The sequence below is a fragment of the Ipomoea triloba genome, chromosome 15 (assembly GCF_003576645.1).
Source record: "Ipomoea triloba cultivar NCNSP0323 chromosome 15, ASM357664v1".
In the NCBI taxonomy this organism is placed as follows: domain Eukaryota; kingdom Viridiplantae; phylum Streptophyta; class Magnoliopsida; order Solanales; family Convolvulaceae; genus Ipomoea; species Ipomoea triloba.
Genome location: NC_044930.1, coordinates 12,948,554 through 12,963,136, shown reverse-complemented (window position 1 = coordinate 12,963,136; position 14,583 = coordinate 12,948,554). Strand labels below are relative to the sequence as shown.

Genomic DNA, 14,583 nt, shown 5'->3' with positions numbered 1-14,583 from the left:
TATCTGACCAACTTTTGCAATATATATACTTACAACATTAGATTTTGAATATCTGAACCCATAAGAGAGTGCAAAAATATACAATGTTGCGCCAAAAAACCCCACTGGTTTTCTACCAGTTCGGAACTATTATTAATATTTAATATTATTATTATTATTATTATTACTATATTACTAAAATACCCCTACATTTGGGCCGGAAAATTTCTGGAGGAGGAATATAATGTTTTTATATATAGTATAGATATAGACTAGTAAACTAGTAAATTACCCGTACGATGCACGGATAAAAAATTTTTATTATATATTTAAATAATAAAATTATAAAAAATAATATTTGAAAGTGTACATTTATTCGATTAAAAGATTAGTGCAAAAGTATCACTCAATTAATTGAATAATATATGATTCGTTTGTCTGCAATTATCTTTAAAGAATAAATATGTAATATGATTTATGTAATTATATTATTACTAAGAAAAAAATAATAATTTAATTGAAATTATTATAAAAATAAATCCAACTACCCATGTTTAGCTTAATTACCATAAAGGTAATTATACTAATATCTTGCAATTATAATTTTATACTTATATACATTTTCGTCATATCGCATTTACTTTTTTACTCATTTATATCTAAATGAATTAATTGTAATAATTATTATAAAAATAAATTTAACTAACCATGTTTAATTGTAATTATACTAATATATGTGTAATTATTAACTTAATTAATTGTAATAATTATTATAAAAATAAATTTAACGAACCATGTTTAATTGTAATTATACTAATATATGTGTAATTATTAACTTAATTAATAGAATAATTATTAGACAATTATACTAATATTTGTGTAATTAATTTCTTAATTACCATAATAATTATTAGGTAATTATACTAATATTATGCAATTATACTTTTATACCTTAAGTATAAAGGTAAATATACGTGTGTGTGTGTATATATATATATATATATATAACTATAAAATTACCATAATAATTAAACAGAAAAATAAGAATAATAATTTATTTTGTTCTCATAATATTATACCTTAATTAATTATAATTACAAAAAATTCAACGACAAATGTTTAATTGTAATTAAACTATTATAAAAATCTCATTATCGACATTTTCAAAAGCATCTTCCTCACCATTTATGGGTATAGACTTAATAACTCTCAAACCGATCAGTGTTGTATAGACCAGTATAAAAAGTCACAATAGAAAGAGAAGTAAGCTGAATCGTATTTCATTCATCAATAGGTAATTATTAAGTATTGTTACCGTTTTCTTGGTAAATGTTTTAGTTTTCAAGACCATATCCATACATTTCGTCCATAATTGGCTATTATACTTTTATTATCGGCCTGCATAGATGCATTTAATTGGTTGTCATAAAACTACAGAAACAATGACTACAAAGAATTAGACACACGCTCCAAGCATGATGAGGACTTGAAATTGGTCGTCCAAAACAGTCCTATAAGTTGATGGAATAAATGAATGAATGAATTTCAACATGTTGGCAAGCTTCAGGGAGGAAAATCATATCAAATGGAAAAGCTTTTGTTTTTATCCAATGAATCATCCAACAAAATAAAATTAGAAAAGATATATATACTTGAATCCGAAGATACAACCGGCGAACGTAGAAATCTTCAAGCCCTAAGCAGATTGGAGCATATCCCTAGCCAGAAGAATGAGCAAAAAATGCATAAGAACTTCAAAATTCAATGTTAGCAACATTATAATCACACAGATGGGTGTAAACATAAATATTTAATGCATAGAAATGTATGCAAATGTACCTGAAGATTTCTGGACTCATACCAATATAATGAATGGCTTTTCTGAAAAAGTCACGCAATTGGCAAAATGCAAAGAGGAGGACATAGCTGAAGAAGGTGGTCAAGGCAGTGAAATACCATGGATAAGATCATAACTAGATTGTAACTACATCCAGGACTCATCAAATTGTTAAGGGATAAACTCACAACCAAGACATCTTTTGTTCACATGATTCTATGGAATTCATTCACAAAACCATTAAAATTTGATAATTATTGGAAAATAAGCTACATATTATTTTTGGTAAATATGATAGGGGATAGAGGTGATTATTTAGAATCAAACCCAGGTCTACTACCTAGAAAGGAATGTAGTAGCTTAGCTTAACACCAAACTACACCTTAAACCCTATGTTATATATTAATTACTTTCAAACAGCAGTGACCAGTCCAATTTTACATAACTACATAAACCATAAACATTCTTTACAAAATTCTACCACACTCTCTCAGTGGCCGACATAAATAATTATCAAGGTCATTTCTAGTAATTTAAGAAAAACGGATTAGAAGCATTTCTCTCTGGTCTGGCATTGGGCGAGGAAGTCTTCTAATTTTTATTTAACACCAATCCTCAAACTGCTAATTTAAAGTCAAATAAATTTGTGAAAAATTTACTAATACATCATTTATCAAACATCTCGATATAAACACAACATCATGATATCAAATCAACTATAATTATAAATGACATGATTTAAGACAAACACCGACCAACAAATCTGTTGAGAACAGATTGAGAATCCAATGTGTGGCAAACAAATTATTACAAAATACATACTAAAGCATCGATCATATTGCTACTGCAACATATATTATTGCCAGAAGTACACACATAAGCAACAAGTTCGTTTATCACAAAGGAAACCTCAATGCCATCAACGCCTGCAAAATATGTTATATATAAAAAAAAAAGAGTGGGTACATAAATAGAGCATGACATTGAATATGATATCGTCATATAAAATAGCATTTTCATTCGTAATGTAATCATTGAATTCGTATTGACAAAAAATAGCATTTGATGGAAGACTAACCTGTTCCGTTTAATTGAAATGCCACATAACACTTTGTTGAAAGTGATCTCCAGACATTTGAAATATGCATAGCGCCAAGATGTCTTGAACAATAGAGTACATAATACTCCAATGAATCCAACAAAGAAACCAGGTCCCAAACCAGCGTAGAACCACATCAAAAACTCATGATCATCATTGGTTAATTTAGTTTCTATAGGCTGCTTAACAAATGACGGTTTATCATCACCAGGGCAACTCTTCAAAAGTGGGACACCACAAAGCCCTTCGTTCCCAATGTAAATGGATAGATCATCGAGGGTTTGGAGTTGATGCCCCGTTGGTATTCTTCCATTTAACTTGTTAAATGACAGATTCAGATAGCTCAAAAAATTCAAAGATGATAAGCTTTGAGGAATGGGACCGGAGAACGCATTCATTGACAAATCAAGAGATTCAATTTTGCTCAGATTGCCAATTGTCTGAGGGATAGTCCCACTCAGATTATTTCTAGAAAGATTTAGATTATTCAATGCTTGCAAACTCATCACTTCTAATGGAATCTCTCCAGTTATATGATTCCCTGAAAGGTCAATGGATTTAAGAAATTCAAGGTTTCTGGTATACTCCAATTCCAATCCTTTTATATCCTCATAAATGTTTTCCTCATAAACTCTACCAAAGGGATCAACAAGGAATATAAAGTTACCATAACCATAGTTAACCATGGCAGTGAAGTTGTTGAAACACCAAGGGATAGGCCCAGATATATTGTTATTTGCCAAGTTCAACAACTGAAGATCTTTCAGATAACACAATTGAAATGGAATATCTCCAAAAAATTTATTTTTCTGAATATTAAGAAACCTCAGACTTGCTAGGTTTTCTCCGATCCAAGGAGGAATAACATCCATTAATCCATTTTCACTTAAATCCAAGGTGATCAAGATTCCTAAATTTTGCAAGCTTGAAGGGATTCCCCCTTCAAGTTTGTTGTTCTGCAAATGCAGAGAGAGGAGGCAACTTAGAGATCCTAATGAATCTGGAATGTGACCAAATAAATGGTTATTCCCCAAATCTAAATAGGTCAACACTTGTAGTTTTCCAAAGCACGAAGGTATTTCTCCAGACAACTTATTTGAAGAAATATCAAGGATCTCTAAATGTTTTAAATTGCACAACCACTTTGGAATTTCACCAGTCAAATGATTGTCTGAAAGATATATGCTGCTCAATTCATTCATGTAACCTTCAGCAACACTCATGGGGAGTTCTCCTCTAATATTATTATTAGAGAGATCAATTCTATTGCAAGTCCAGGTTAAATTTCCAAACCAATCAGGGATAGCATCTGAGATGCTTGCATTGGGCATTATTATGGATTGAACTTTTATTTGGGTACGGAGCCATTGTGGAAAGCGAGGGCCAACTTTGATTGAATCCATTGAAATGTATTCCAATTGAAAAGGAGGAACCCAGTTGGAGCTTACATCAAGAAATAATGAATTTCTAGATATTTTTAACTCTCTGAGGTTGGTAAGTTCTGAAAAATGTAATTTAGAGAGAATGCCCTGGAAGGAATTATTGGATATATATAAAGTGTGGAGGTTTGAAAGTTGTCCAAGGCTTGTGGGAATGCTACCACTGAACTTGTTGTTAGAAATATATAGCACAGACAACATTGACAAATTTCCAAGTGAATCTCCTATGGGACCAGAGAGGGAATTTGAATTGAGAGAAAGGCTTTTTAAATTTTTATACATGTATAACTGGTTTGGTAGTTGACCAGTAAAATGGTTGTCATCTAAGGATAACATTTGCAAACTATATGAAAGACACTCAGATGGAGCTCCTAAGGAATCCGTCAACGACCCGCTTAGGTCATTACCAGATAAATCTAGAGTTTGCAATCTACAAAGACGACTTATGCTATTTGGAATTGAACCTTCAAACCTATTGTGTTCTAAGTTAAGAGAGGTTATAGAAGTCAAATTTCCGAGACAATGGGGAATCAGACCTCGAAAAGAATTAAAACTGAGATCCATGGAAACCATATTGAGGAGCTTACAAAATGGAATTAACAGTGAAGATTTGAAGTGGTAAGCTGAATTGCCATTATAAGGTAGATTGAGATTCTCAAGTCTTGTGAGATTAGATAACCATAGAAGGGTCATGGCATCACATGTATTCTCACCGAGATCCAGGGAGATGAGAGAAGTGGAATTAACAAGTGAAGGAGGATTGGTAATCTTAAGCTGACACTCATGCAAGTTTAAAGAAGAGAGAGATACAAGTTTATTGATTGTGCCAAACAAATTTTCACTTCGTTGTTGAATGGAAATGAAAGACATGTCAAGGACTTTTAGGGAAGAAAGGCTGGCCAACCAATCCAAGTTATTTGTCTCCAAATCATTATTTACAGAATACCAGTGAGCATTAAGTAACCATCCAAGGTGGAGATACTCTAGCTTCGAAAGATTCCCAAGATGAGGGGGAATCTTTCCCACAAAACGTGAGCCTGAGAGGTTAAGATACCTCAAGTTTTTGAAAGATCCCAAGAATTTGGGAATTTGAATCTCAGCAAAATTGTTCAAGCTTAAATCGAGGTAATTCAAATATGTCAAGTTGATTAGAGAATCACTTATCTCACCTCGCAAGCAGTTCTTGCTATACTTATCATCATCATCATTGTATGGGTTATGTAAGTCAAGCTTCCAAACATGACCAATTACAGAGCCACAAGAAACTCCTTCCCATGCACAACAGTCAAGACCCGCCCATGAGGAGAGACGATTTGATCTGTCGATTAGGCTCTCCTTGAACCTGAGAAGAGCAACTCGTTCCACTTCAATGCAGCTACCATTATTGTTTGAGTAACAATACTCAAATTTGCAAATGAATAGAAGAAAAACGAACAGCAGCATAATATTATTGTAAGTATTATGTTTCATGGTGAGTTGAATGTAGTGAATATAATAATCTTTGGCAAGTGCTTAGAGTTTTGGTTATGGGAGCAATATATATAGAAGGAGCCTATGTTAGGCTTCACAATTCTTATGGTGAATTCTCTATAATTAGTTGTCATCAAAGACTTGTATCTAAGTCTCCTAATACCCCACAAAATCGGTGTAAAGGACACAGGCTCAAAGCGTTATTATTTTCTCAATCAACATGGCAGACTTGTCTATATACATATGGTGAAACATATACTTCTTATATATACTCTAACATATGCATATGTGAGTTTTAAATTCTACCAATCTCCTTATAGAGATGCACTAGGATTTTTTATTCTCGTTATACATATAATAAAAAATTAATACATGAACTTTCAAAATTTACTACTTGTAACCAAACTTTCTATTATAATGTGGACTATCTTGTCTTGCCATCGAAGACTTGTCTCTAAATCTATTTTTACCACGCTATGGTGTATATAAAAAGTGTCCTTCTCTAAACTATTCAAAATCAAAAGACCTATCTCTAAGTCTTCTTATACCCCCATTAGGTGTGCCAAAGGTCCAAATTAAAACTTTGCTATCTTGTATATTTACTAGCATGAGAATCAACTTCTTAGTCTATGAAGTGAAGCTCACGTTATAAGTCTTCCCCCTCCCCACAATAATGATATACTTACAAATATTTTTTAGACGTCCTAATTGTAGCAACCAAAGACTTTGTGAGTCTTCTTACACCCCATGACGGTGCAAACTTCTGACACCCCTTGACGGTGCAAATTAAATTTCTTACACCCCTTGACGGTGCAAACTTCTGACACCCCTTGACGGTGCAAATTAAACTTCTTACACCCCTTGACGGTGCAAATTAGTTATATCTAAACTTTGAATCATATTGTGCTACATAAGCCAGGGATAGAATTGAAGTGGAGTAAAAAGTAAGAGTAATTGAGTAAATGTAGTACTCCCTCTGTCCCGTTTTACCTGTCATATTTACTATTCACTAGTCAAACCAACTCCTTCTTATTGCTTATTTTCTTTAGTAATTTTTTATTATTTTTAAATTTAATTTTTTGTGTTTAATAGTACTTTTAATGTAGTTTCTAAATATATAAATTTTATATATTAATGTTAAATTTAATATTATGAAAAATTGGATTAAAAATAACTTCAGTCAAGCCTCGTTAAACGAATCAGACACCCAAAATGGGACGGAGGTAGTATTTCTTTAATTTTAACTAACTAGATTTCTCATTTAATTTTAACTAACTAGAAGTTATGAACAGATACTACATTGTAACAGAGTCAGTAGTACTCAAAAAAAAAAAAACTAAAAAATGAATGACATGTTAAAAAACCTATAGGCTAGGATATTATTCCTTTAGCGTGATATTTACTCCTATTCTCTCTACTTACCATTCTTGGAGTGGACCGGTCTAATTCCACTTAAATTTCCTTTGTAGTATTTAATATTACTTTGGAATTATATTCTATATTACGTTAAGTTTGATAGGTAAATCGCTAGAACTCCACACTTGAGAGCCCTCACAATTGATCTCATTTTTGTTTCCTCTTATATTTTAGCTATTGATTATCTTAAATAGATGAATCAAATTAGTCCACAATTCTCACGAGAAGCTTAGTTCTCATCTAATCGTAATTATATACTCTGTATATAATATCAGATATAAAAGTCATGAATGTCCATCAATACCTTAAAATTTTTCATGCAGTTTCAAGACGTACACAAATACAATATATACTAGTGCATTATATATTTATTGTTGGAAATTTTTTATTATATATTTATAATTATATCATCATTATTACAGAATATAAATCTTATATTTTTATAATTTTACTTAAGAAATACGACACTTTTATTCCTTGAATTCTAAGAAAATAACTAAATGTTTTGCTCGTTAAGATTATTTTTTGATTTGGAAGTAAATATCTAATATCATTGAATTGTATGTATCCTACTATATGTGCATAACCAAAGTGCTAGCTTGTGATACTAATCATACTATACATTAGCCATACATATATTTCCTCAGTCTGTAAAAGCTATTGTCCACTATGACTTGTGAAATAATATACACTCGATCTACAAATGCATATGTAGTGAGTTATATATTAATATTCTGCAAATTTTAGTAAACATAACCTTTGTATTTTATCAAATGGCGAAACATATACTTCTTATATATACTCTCTACATATGCATATGTGACTTTGAAATTCTATCAATCTCCTTATACAAATGCACTAGATTTTTTTATTCTCTCCATACATATAATAAAAAATTACTACATGAGCTCTCAAAATTTACTACTTATAACCAAACTTTCTAGGGTGAACTATCTTGTCTTGCCAACGAAGACTTATCTCTAAATCTATTTTTACCGCGCTATGGGGTATATATCAAGTGTCCTTCTCTAAACTATTCAAAATCAAAAGACTTATATCTCTAAGTCTTCTTATACCCCATTAGGTGTGCCAAAGGTCCAAAACACTGCTATCTTGCATATTTACTAGCATGAGGATCAACTTCTTATATTAGTCTATGAAGTAAAGCTCACGTCATAAGTCTTCCCCCGCCCCACAATAATGATATACTTATAAACATTTTTTAGACGTCCTAATTATATTGTAGCAACCATAGACTTTGTGGGTCTTTTTACACCCCTTGACGGCGCAAATTATTTATATGTAAAATTTGATTGTATTTTGCTACATAAGCAAAGAATAAAAAGTGAAATAAAAAGTAAGAGTAAATGTAATATTTTAATTTTAACTGACTAAATTTCTCAATTTTAAAAATAAATGAGATGTTAAAAAATTATAGGTAAGGATATTAGTCCTTTACCATGATATTTATTCCTATTCTATGTAGTTACCATTCTTGTAGTAAATGGAGCGGTCTAATTTCACTTATGCCTTTGGAGTATTTAATATTAGTTTTGAATTATATTCTATGTTACGTTTAGTTTGAGAGGTAAGTCGCAAGAATTCAAAGCTTGAGAGCCCTCAGCTCTCAACTGACCTCATTTTTTTTTTTGGATCTTATTTTCTACCTATTGATCATCCAAGATGCAGTAATCAAATTAGTTCACACTTCTCATGAGAAACTTAATTCTCATTTAATCCTAATTATATATATAGTATCGAATATAAAATTCATAATAAGTATCTGTCAACACCTTAACATTTTTCATGTAGTTTCAATACACAAATATATACTAGTGCATTATATATTTATTTTTGGAAAAATTTTATTATATATTTATAATTATATCATCATTATTACAGAGTATAAATCTTATACATTTATAATTTTACTTGAGAAATATGAGACTTTTATTCATTGAATTCTAATAAAATAACACTTTCTCATTTTCCTTTTTTTTTTAGTACTATTGACTTTATTACAATATATTATCTGACCATATATATATATACTTCTTCAACCTACTGAAATACAAAGATATCATTGAGCTACAAGTTACAAAAATGAACATATACTGCATTGCAATAGAGTCAGTAGTATTAAAAAAAAACATTGCATGTCAATAGAGTCAGTAGTATTGAAAAAAACATATTGCTGAACAAGGTTTGTGTTAAGATGTTCTTATGGTCATTTTTCAATTCTCCCTCAAATTTCTACCAACATCCGTCCTCCCTCCCTCTTTAATAAGGTTTGATTGCAAATAATAGTGGTTGTTTACGGAGGAACAATATAGGTGTTCTATGGAGGGATCTTGTCACTTTTGGTTCAGAGGAGAGAAAAAATTGACATAGATCATTTTTATATATAAGATCTCACTAGAGGTGTTCCAAATGTTAAGGGTTCGATCCTTGACTTTGGGTATGGAGAACCGTAAAACCTCCAGGCTAGCTGTTCCACCCATTAGAGATGGCTACAATTCATCGAGGAAATTAGTCACTATGTCCAACGGTGGAAACCCTGATTACACAAAAAGCTAGGCATTACTAAGTTGTTTATATCCAAGAAAGAAATAATTGGATGAGGAAGCCGGGATGTATTATCTCCTTCCCTTTACATTACAATCATATTTACCCATTACTGTGCTTGCTATTTAATTTGCTAAACTATTTAGTATTTAAGGTCAGCATGATCCACACTCTACAAGTTGATGATATCACTTCCATTCTGCGAAACTTGAAGCAAAAAACACCGGCAGTACATAAACATGAAAAGCAGAGTGATAGTCATCAAATTTTTATTCTTTATTCTTCATGGATGCTTTTTGCAATGGCAAGATGATACTAGTTAAATCCTTCTTGCAACTAGTAACGTTGAGAAAAATTTGAAGGAGTTTACACTTCCTGATGGCTGCTAGGCTTTGCTTATCATCAACTTCTATGTTTCCAGCTGCTGAAGTGTAGTGTTTGCATAATTTTGAGTTTGCAGGTGTTTTTAATGGGAATATGCATGCCCCTGTATGTTGTCCACTCAGAGAATATGCCATTGAATGCATGGGACTTTGTTGCCATAGGAATCTGTTTATCTGGCATTATAATCGCGTATTATGCCGATACACAACTTCACAATTTTGTTAGCAAAAATAAAAGGTTGAAAGAGCTTAGCCAACCTATGGTGCCAAATCTGGAAATAGGTCTTTGGCGGTACTCACGCCATCCAAACTATTTCGGCGAGCAGTTATGGTGGTGGGGACTGGCCATATTCGCCTGGCATTTGGGTCATGTTTGGAGTTTTGTTGGTCCACTCATAAACAGCTTGTGCTTGGCGTATGTCACCGTGCTCGTAGAGAAGAGAATGCTTAAACAAGCTTACAGAGTTGAAGCTTATAAGCTCTACCAGAAGACAACTTCGGCTTGGATACCATGGTTTAAAGTTCTCTGCTGCGCTGGAAAAGATAAGAACACTTGACTCCACATTTCCTTTAATTTTGTACTTACTTCATCATATCTATGATAAAAAGAATGTTAACTTCAAATCACCATTAATGCTTTGCAACTATGTACCTTGGATATGTCATTTGCTTCAACAACCTTTATAAATCTCTTTGAACCTCCCATTATAAACAATTGAGAAACCTGTTCCTCATACGACATTTTTACTCTAAGGGAAGATTCACAATTACAATGACTAGTTAGTTGGGTTTGACAAATCAAGTGACAACAAACTTGAGGCCTCCAATTACTAGTTTAATATAATGTTAATAATAATTCATTTAAATTATTTCTTCAAGTCAGATGAATATTCTAATCATTACCAAAAAAACTAAAGAACTAAAAAAAATATATATGCAACAATAGAAACATAATATGATATTAAACACATATCTCAATAAGAATTTGTTTACAAGTTTTAAATATGACAAATACAATAAACATGACATTATTGAAAAACCAATAATAAATAAGATTAACATCAAATGCAAATTATATCAAAATCAACAATACTCTTTTGCCTTTCAGGTTAGAGGAAGAAACTCCCTTCCAGCATGTCAAGAGTAATCCACATTAAAGACCAATGACAAATACCTTCAACACACAATTGCTCATTGACCTGAAAAATGTGAATAGTCATGTCATTCTTTTTAGCTAGCTTGTAAAAAATAGGCATACATGATAAATAATAATAATAATAATAATAATAATAATAATAATAATAATAATAATAACAATAATAATAATAATAAGATGTTTGCATGTATGCACACCCACAAATATATATTGAATAAAAAAGCTATTTGTTTAAAGCATATTGAAAACTGACCTTTAATAAAAAAAAATAATACAGTATTTTGTTGTAAGCCATCCATCTCTAAAAATTAGAAGTACGCATAGCTCCAAGATCTTGCAAACAGTAGAATGCTTAATACTCCAATGAATCCAACAAAGAAACCAGGCCCCATACCAGCATAGAACCACATGAAAAACTCATGGTGGTCATCACTATTGATTTATGTAGATTGATTAACAAAAGATGGTACATCATTGGGGCAATCCTTTGGAAGAGGGGCACCACAAAGTCCTTCGTTGCCCATGTAAATGGATGGATCATTGAGAGTTTGAAGTTGACTTCCTGTTGGTATTCTCCCATATAAATGGTTGAATGATAAGTTCAAGTGGCTCAAAAAATTCAAAGATGACAAGCTTGGTGGAATGGGACCAGAGAATTCATTTCTAGATAAATCAAGTGATTCAATTTTGCTCAAATTACCAATTGTCTCAGGGATTGTTCCACTCAGATTATTTCTAGAAAAATTCAAGTTCTGCAATGCATGCAAACTCATTATCTCAATCGGGATCTTTCCAGCAATATGATTCCCTGAAAGATCTATAGATTTTAGGAATCGAAGGTTTCTAGTGTACTGCAATGTTAATCCTTTTATGACTTCATCAATTTCATCTTCATACGTTCCGTTGTACGAATCATATGACTGTTTGTCATCAAAAGCCATTGCAGTAAAGTTTCCAAAACACTGTGGAATGTATCCTGATATGTTGTTATTTGCCAAATTTAACAATTGAAGATCATGCAGTTGACATAGTTGCAATGGAATATCCCCATAGAACTTATTTCTATACAAGACAAGATATTTCAAACTCAATAATTTTCCCCCAATCCATGAAGGGATAACGTCCATAAGTTTATTTTCACTCAAATCCAAGGTTATCAAGCTTGTTAAATTCTGCATGGTTCCCGGGAGTTTCCCTTCAAGTTCATTATTCTGCAAGTGCATAGAGTATAGCCATTGTAGAGATCCCAATGAATTTGGAATGTGACCACTTAGATTGTTATTCCCCAAGTCAAGAACTCCCAAGCTTTGTAGTTTTCCTAAGCATGGAGGTATTTCTCCATATAACTGATTTGTAGACAGAGCAAGAATCATTAAAATTTCAAAACTACATAGCCACTTGGGGATGCCACCACTCAAATAATTGTTTGAAAGAGAAAGGTACCACATCTTCTTGTAACCTTCAACATGTGGTTTCAAGGGAAGCTCTCCACTTATCTGATTTTTAGAGAGATCTAATTCAAAGCTATTCCAGAAAAATTTCTCAAACCAATCAGGGATAGCACTTGAGATGCTGGCATTAGACATAAACAACCGTTCAACATATCTTTGAGTACGAAGCCAATGAGGAAAGTGAGGACCAATTTTGATGGATTTCATTGCTATGTCAGAGAGTTGGAAAGGAGGAACCCAGTTGGAGCTTACATTCCAAACAAACAAATTACTAGATATGTGCAAAGTTTGAAGCTTACTGAGTTTTGAAAAATGGAATTCAGATAGGAAACCTACCAATGAAGTATTAGATATATATAACTCTTCAAGATTTGAAAGTTCACCAAGACTAGAGGGAACACTACCACTAAACTTATTGTTACTAATATCCAGCTCCAGCAACATTGACAAATTTCCAAGTGACTCAATTATTGGACCAGAGAAGGAGTTTGAAGACAGAGAAAGTAGTTGCAAATTCTTAAACTTGTACAACTGGTTTGGAAGTTGACCATTGAAATTGTTAGAATCTAAGTACAAGTCTGTCAAACTATCTAATAAGCAATCAGAAAGAACTGCAATGGAGTCCGTCAATTTATTCCAGGATAAATCAAGCACTTGCAATCTACAAAGACTACCAATGGTATTTGGAATTGAAGCTGTAAAGCTATTATGACTTAAACTAAGAGAGGTTAAAGAAGTCAAGTTTCCAAGAGAACTGGGAATTGAACCTGTAAAGCTATTATGACTTAAACTAAGAAAGGTTAAAGAAGTCAAGTTTCCAAGACAATTGGGAATTGAAACTTGAAAATGGTTAGAACTAAGATCCATGAAAATCAATTTGTGAAACTTACACAACGGAACTAGTGTAATGCCTGTAAAGGCATTTCCAGTAAGGTCAAGGACCTTTAATTTAGAGAGGCTAAGGGCTCAAAGATTTCTAGCATGCTAGAATTAAGAGAGTTGCCGCGTAGATTCAAATGCTCTAGTCTTGTGAGATTAGACAACCATGGAAGGATTGCAGAATCTAAACTATTCTCACTGAGATCAAGGGAGATGAGAGAGGTGGAGTTAACATGTGAAAGAGGAGTAGTTGTGTTGAGTTGACAATAAGCCAAGTTTAAAGAAGATAAAGACACAAGCTTGTTGATTGTGCGTAACCAATCTTCACTATGCCGAATTGATACCCAAGACATGTCAAGGCTTTTTAGGGAAGAAAGGCTAGCCAACCACTTCAAGTTATCTGTAGCCAAATCATTATAAGATGGAACTATAATGAAAGCCGCATCTCCAAGGTCTAAGTGCTCTAAGCTTGAAAGATTTCCAAGATGAGTGGGAATATTTCCCACAAAACCAGAGCTTGAGATGTTAAGATACCTCAAGTTTTTGAAAGATCCAAAATATTCAGGAATTCGGATCTTAGAAAAATTGTTGAGGCTTAGATCAAGGTAATTCAAATGTGTTAAGTTGATAATAGAATGATTGATCTCACCTCCCAAGCAGTTGTTGCTATAGTTTGATGGCAAACCATTATGTAACCAATAGTTTGAGTTGCGCAAATCAAGCTTTAGGACATGGCCAGTTGTTGAGCTACAAGAAATTCCCTCCCATTCACAACAATCAAGACCGCTCCATGAAGAGAGACGGTTGGATATATCAATTAAGCTTTCCTTGAATTTGAGAAGAGCAATTCGTTCCCCTTCAACGCAACTAGCATCATCATTTGAGTAACAATACTCAAATTTGCAAATG

The 14,583-nt window shown here is 32.5% G+C and overlaps 3 protein-coding genes across 3 annotated transcripts; 1 reads left to right on the top strand and 2 right to left on the bottom strand.

The window, feature by feature from the left end:
- Positions 1-2,575: 2,575 nt before the first annotated feature.
- LOC116005712 (receptor-like protein EIX2) lies at positions 2,576-5,824 on the bottom strand. Its single transcript, XM_031245952.1, has 2 exons — positions 2,895-5,824; positions 2,576-2,742 (listed from the first exon to the last, which is right to left on the bottom strand). Exons 1-2 carry the CDS (start codon positions 5,822-5,824, stop codon positions 2,736-2,738), a joined length of 2,937 nt encoding a protein of 978 aa, XP_031101812.1. The 3' UTR covers positions 2,576-2,735.
- Positions 5,825-9,965: 4,141 nt separating this feature from the next.
- LOC116005711 lies at positions 9,966-10,745 on the top strand. Its single transcript, XM_031245951.1, has 2 exons — positions 9,966-10,109; positions 10,227-10,745. Exons 1-2 carry the CDS (start codon positions 9,966-9,968, stop codon positions 10,743-10,745), a joined length of 663 nt encoding a protein of 220 aa, XP_031101811.1.
- A 1,039-nt stretch (positions 10,746-11,784) lies between these two features.
- Positions 11,785-13,662, bottom strand: LOC116005709 (receptor-like protein EIX2). The gene has a single exon (XM_031245950.1). It carries the CDS (start codon positions 13,660-13,662, stop codon positions 11,785-11,787), a length of 1,878 nt encoding a protein of 625 aa, XP_031101810.1.
- Between the last annotated feature and the right edge of the window lie 921 nt (positions 13,663-14,583).

Bases quoted from the DNA above. Each gene is read 5' to 3' on its own strand.
- LOC116005712 (XM_031245952.1), bottom strand. From the start codon at position 5,824: ATGAAACATAATACTTACAATAATATTATGCTGCTGTTCGTTTTTCTT.
- LOC116005709 (XM_031245950.1), bottom strand. From the start codon at position 13,662: ATGGATCTTAGTTCTAACCATTTTCAAGTTTCAATTCCCAATTGTCTT.
- LOC116005711 (XM_031245951.1), top strand. From the start codon at position 9,966: ATGATCCACACTCTACAAGTTGATGATATCACTTCCATTCTGCGAAAC. The intron at 10,110-10,226 runs GCAAGATGATAC...CTATGTTTCCAG, and splicing joins CATGGATGCTTTTTGCAATG to CTGCTGAAGTGTAGTGTTTG.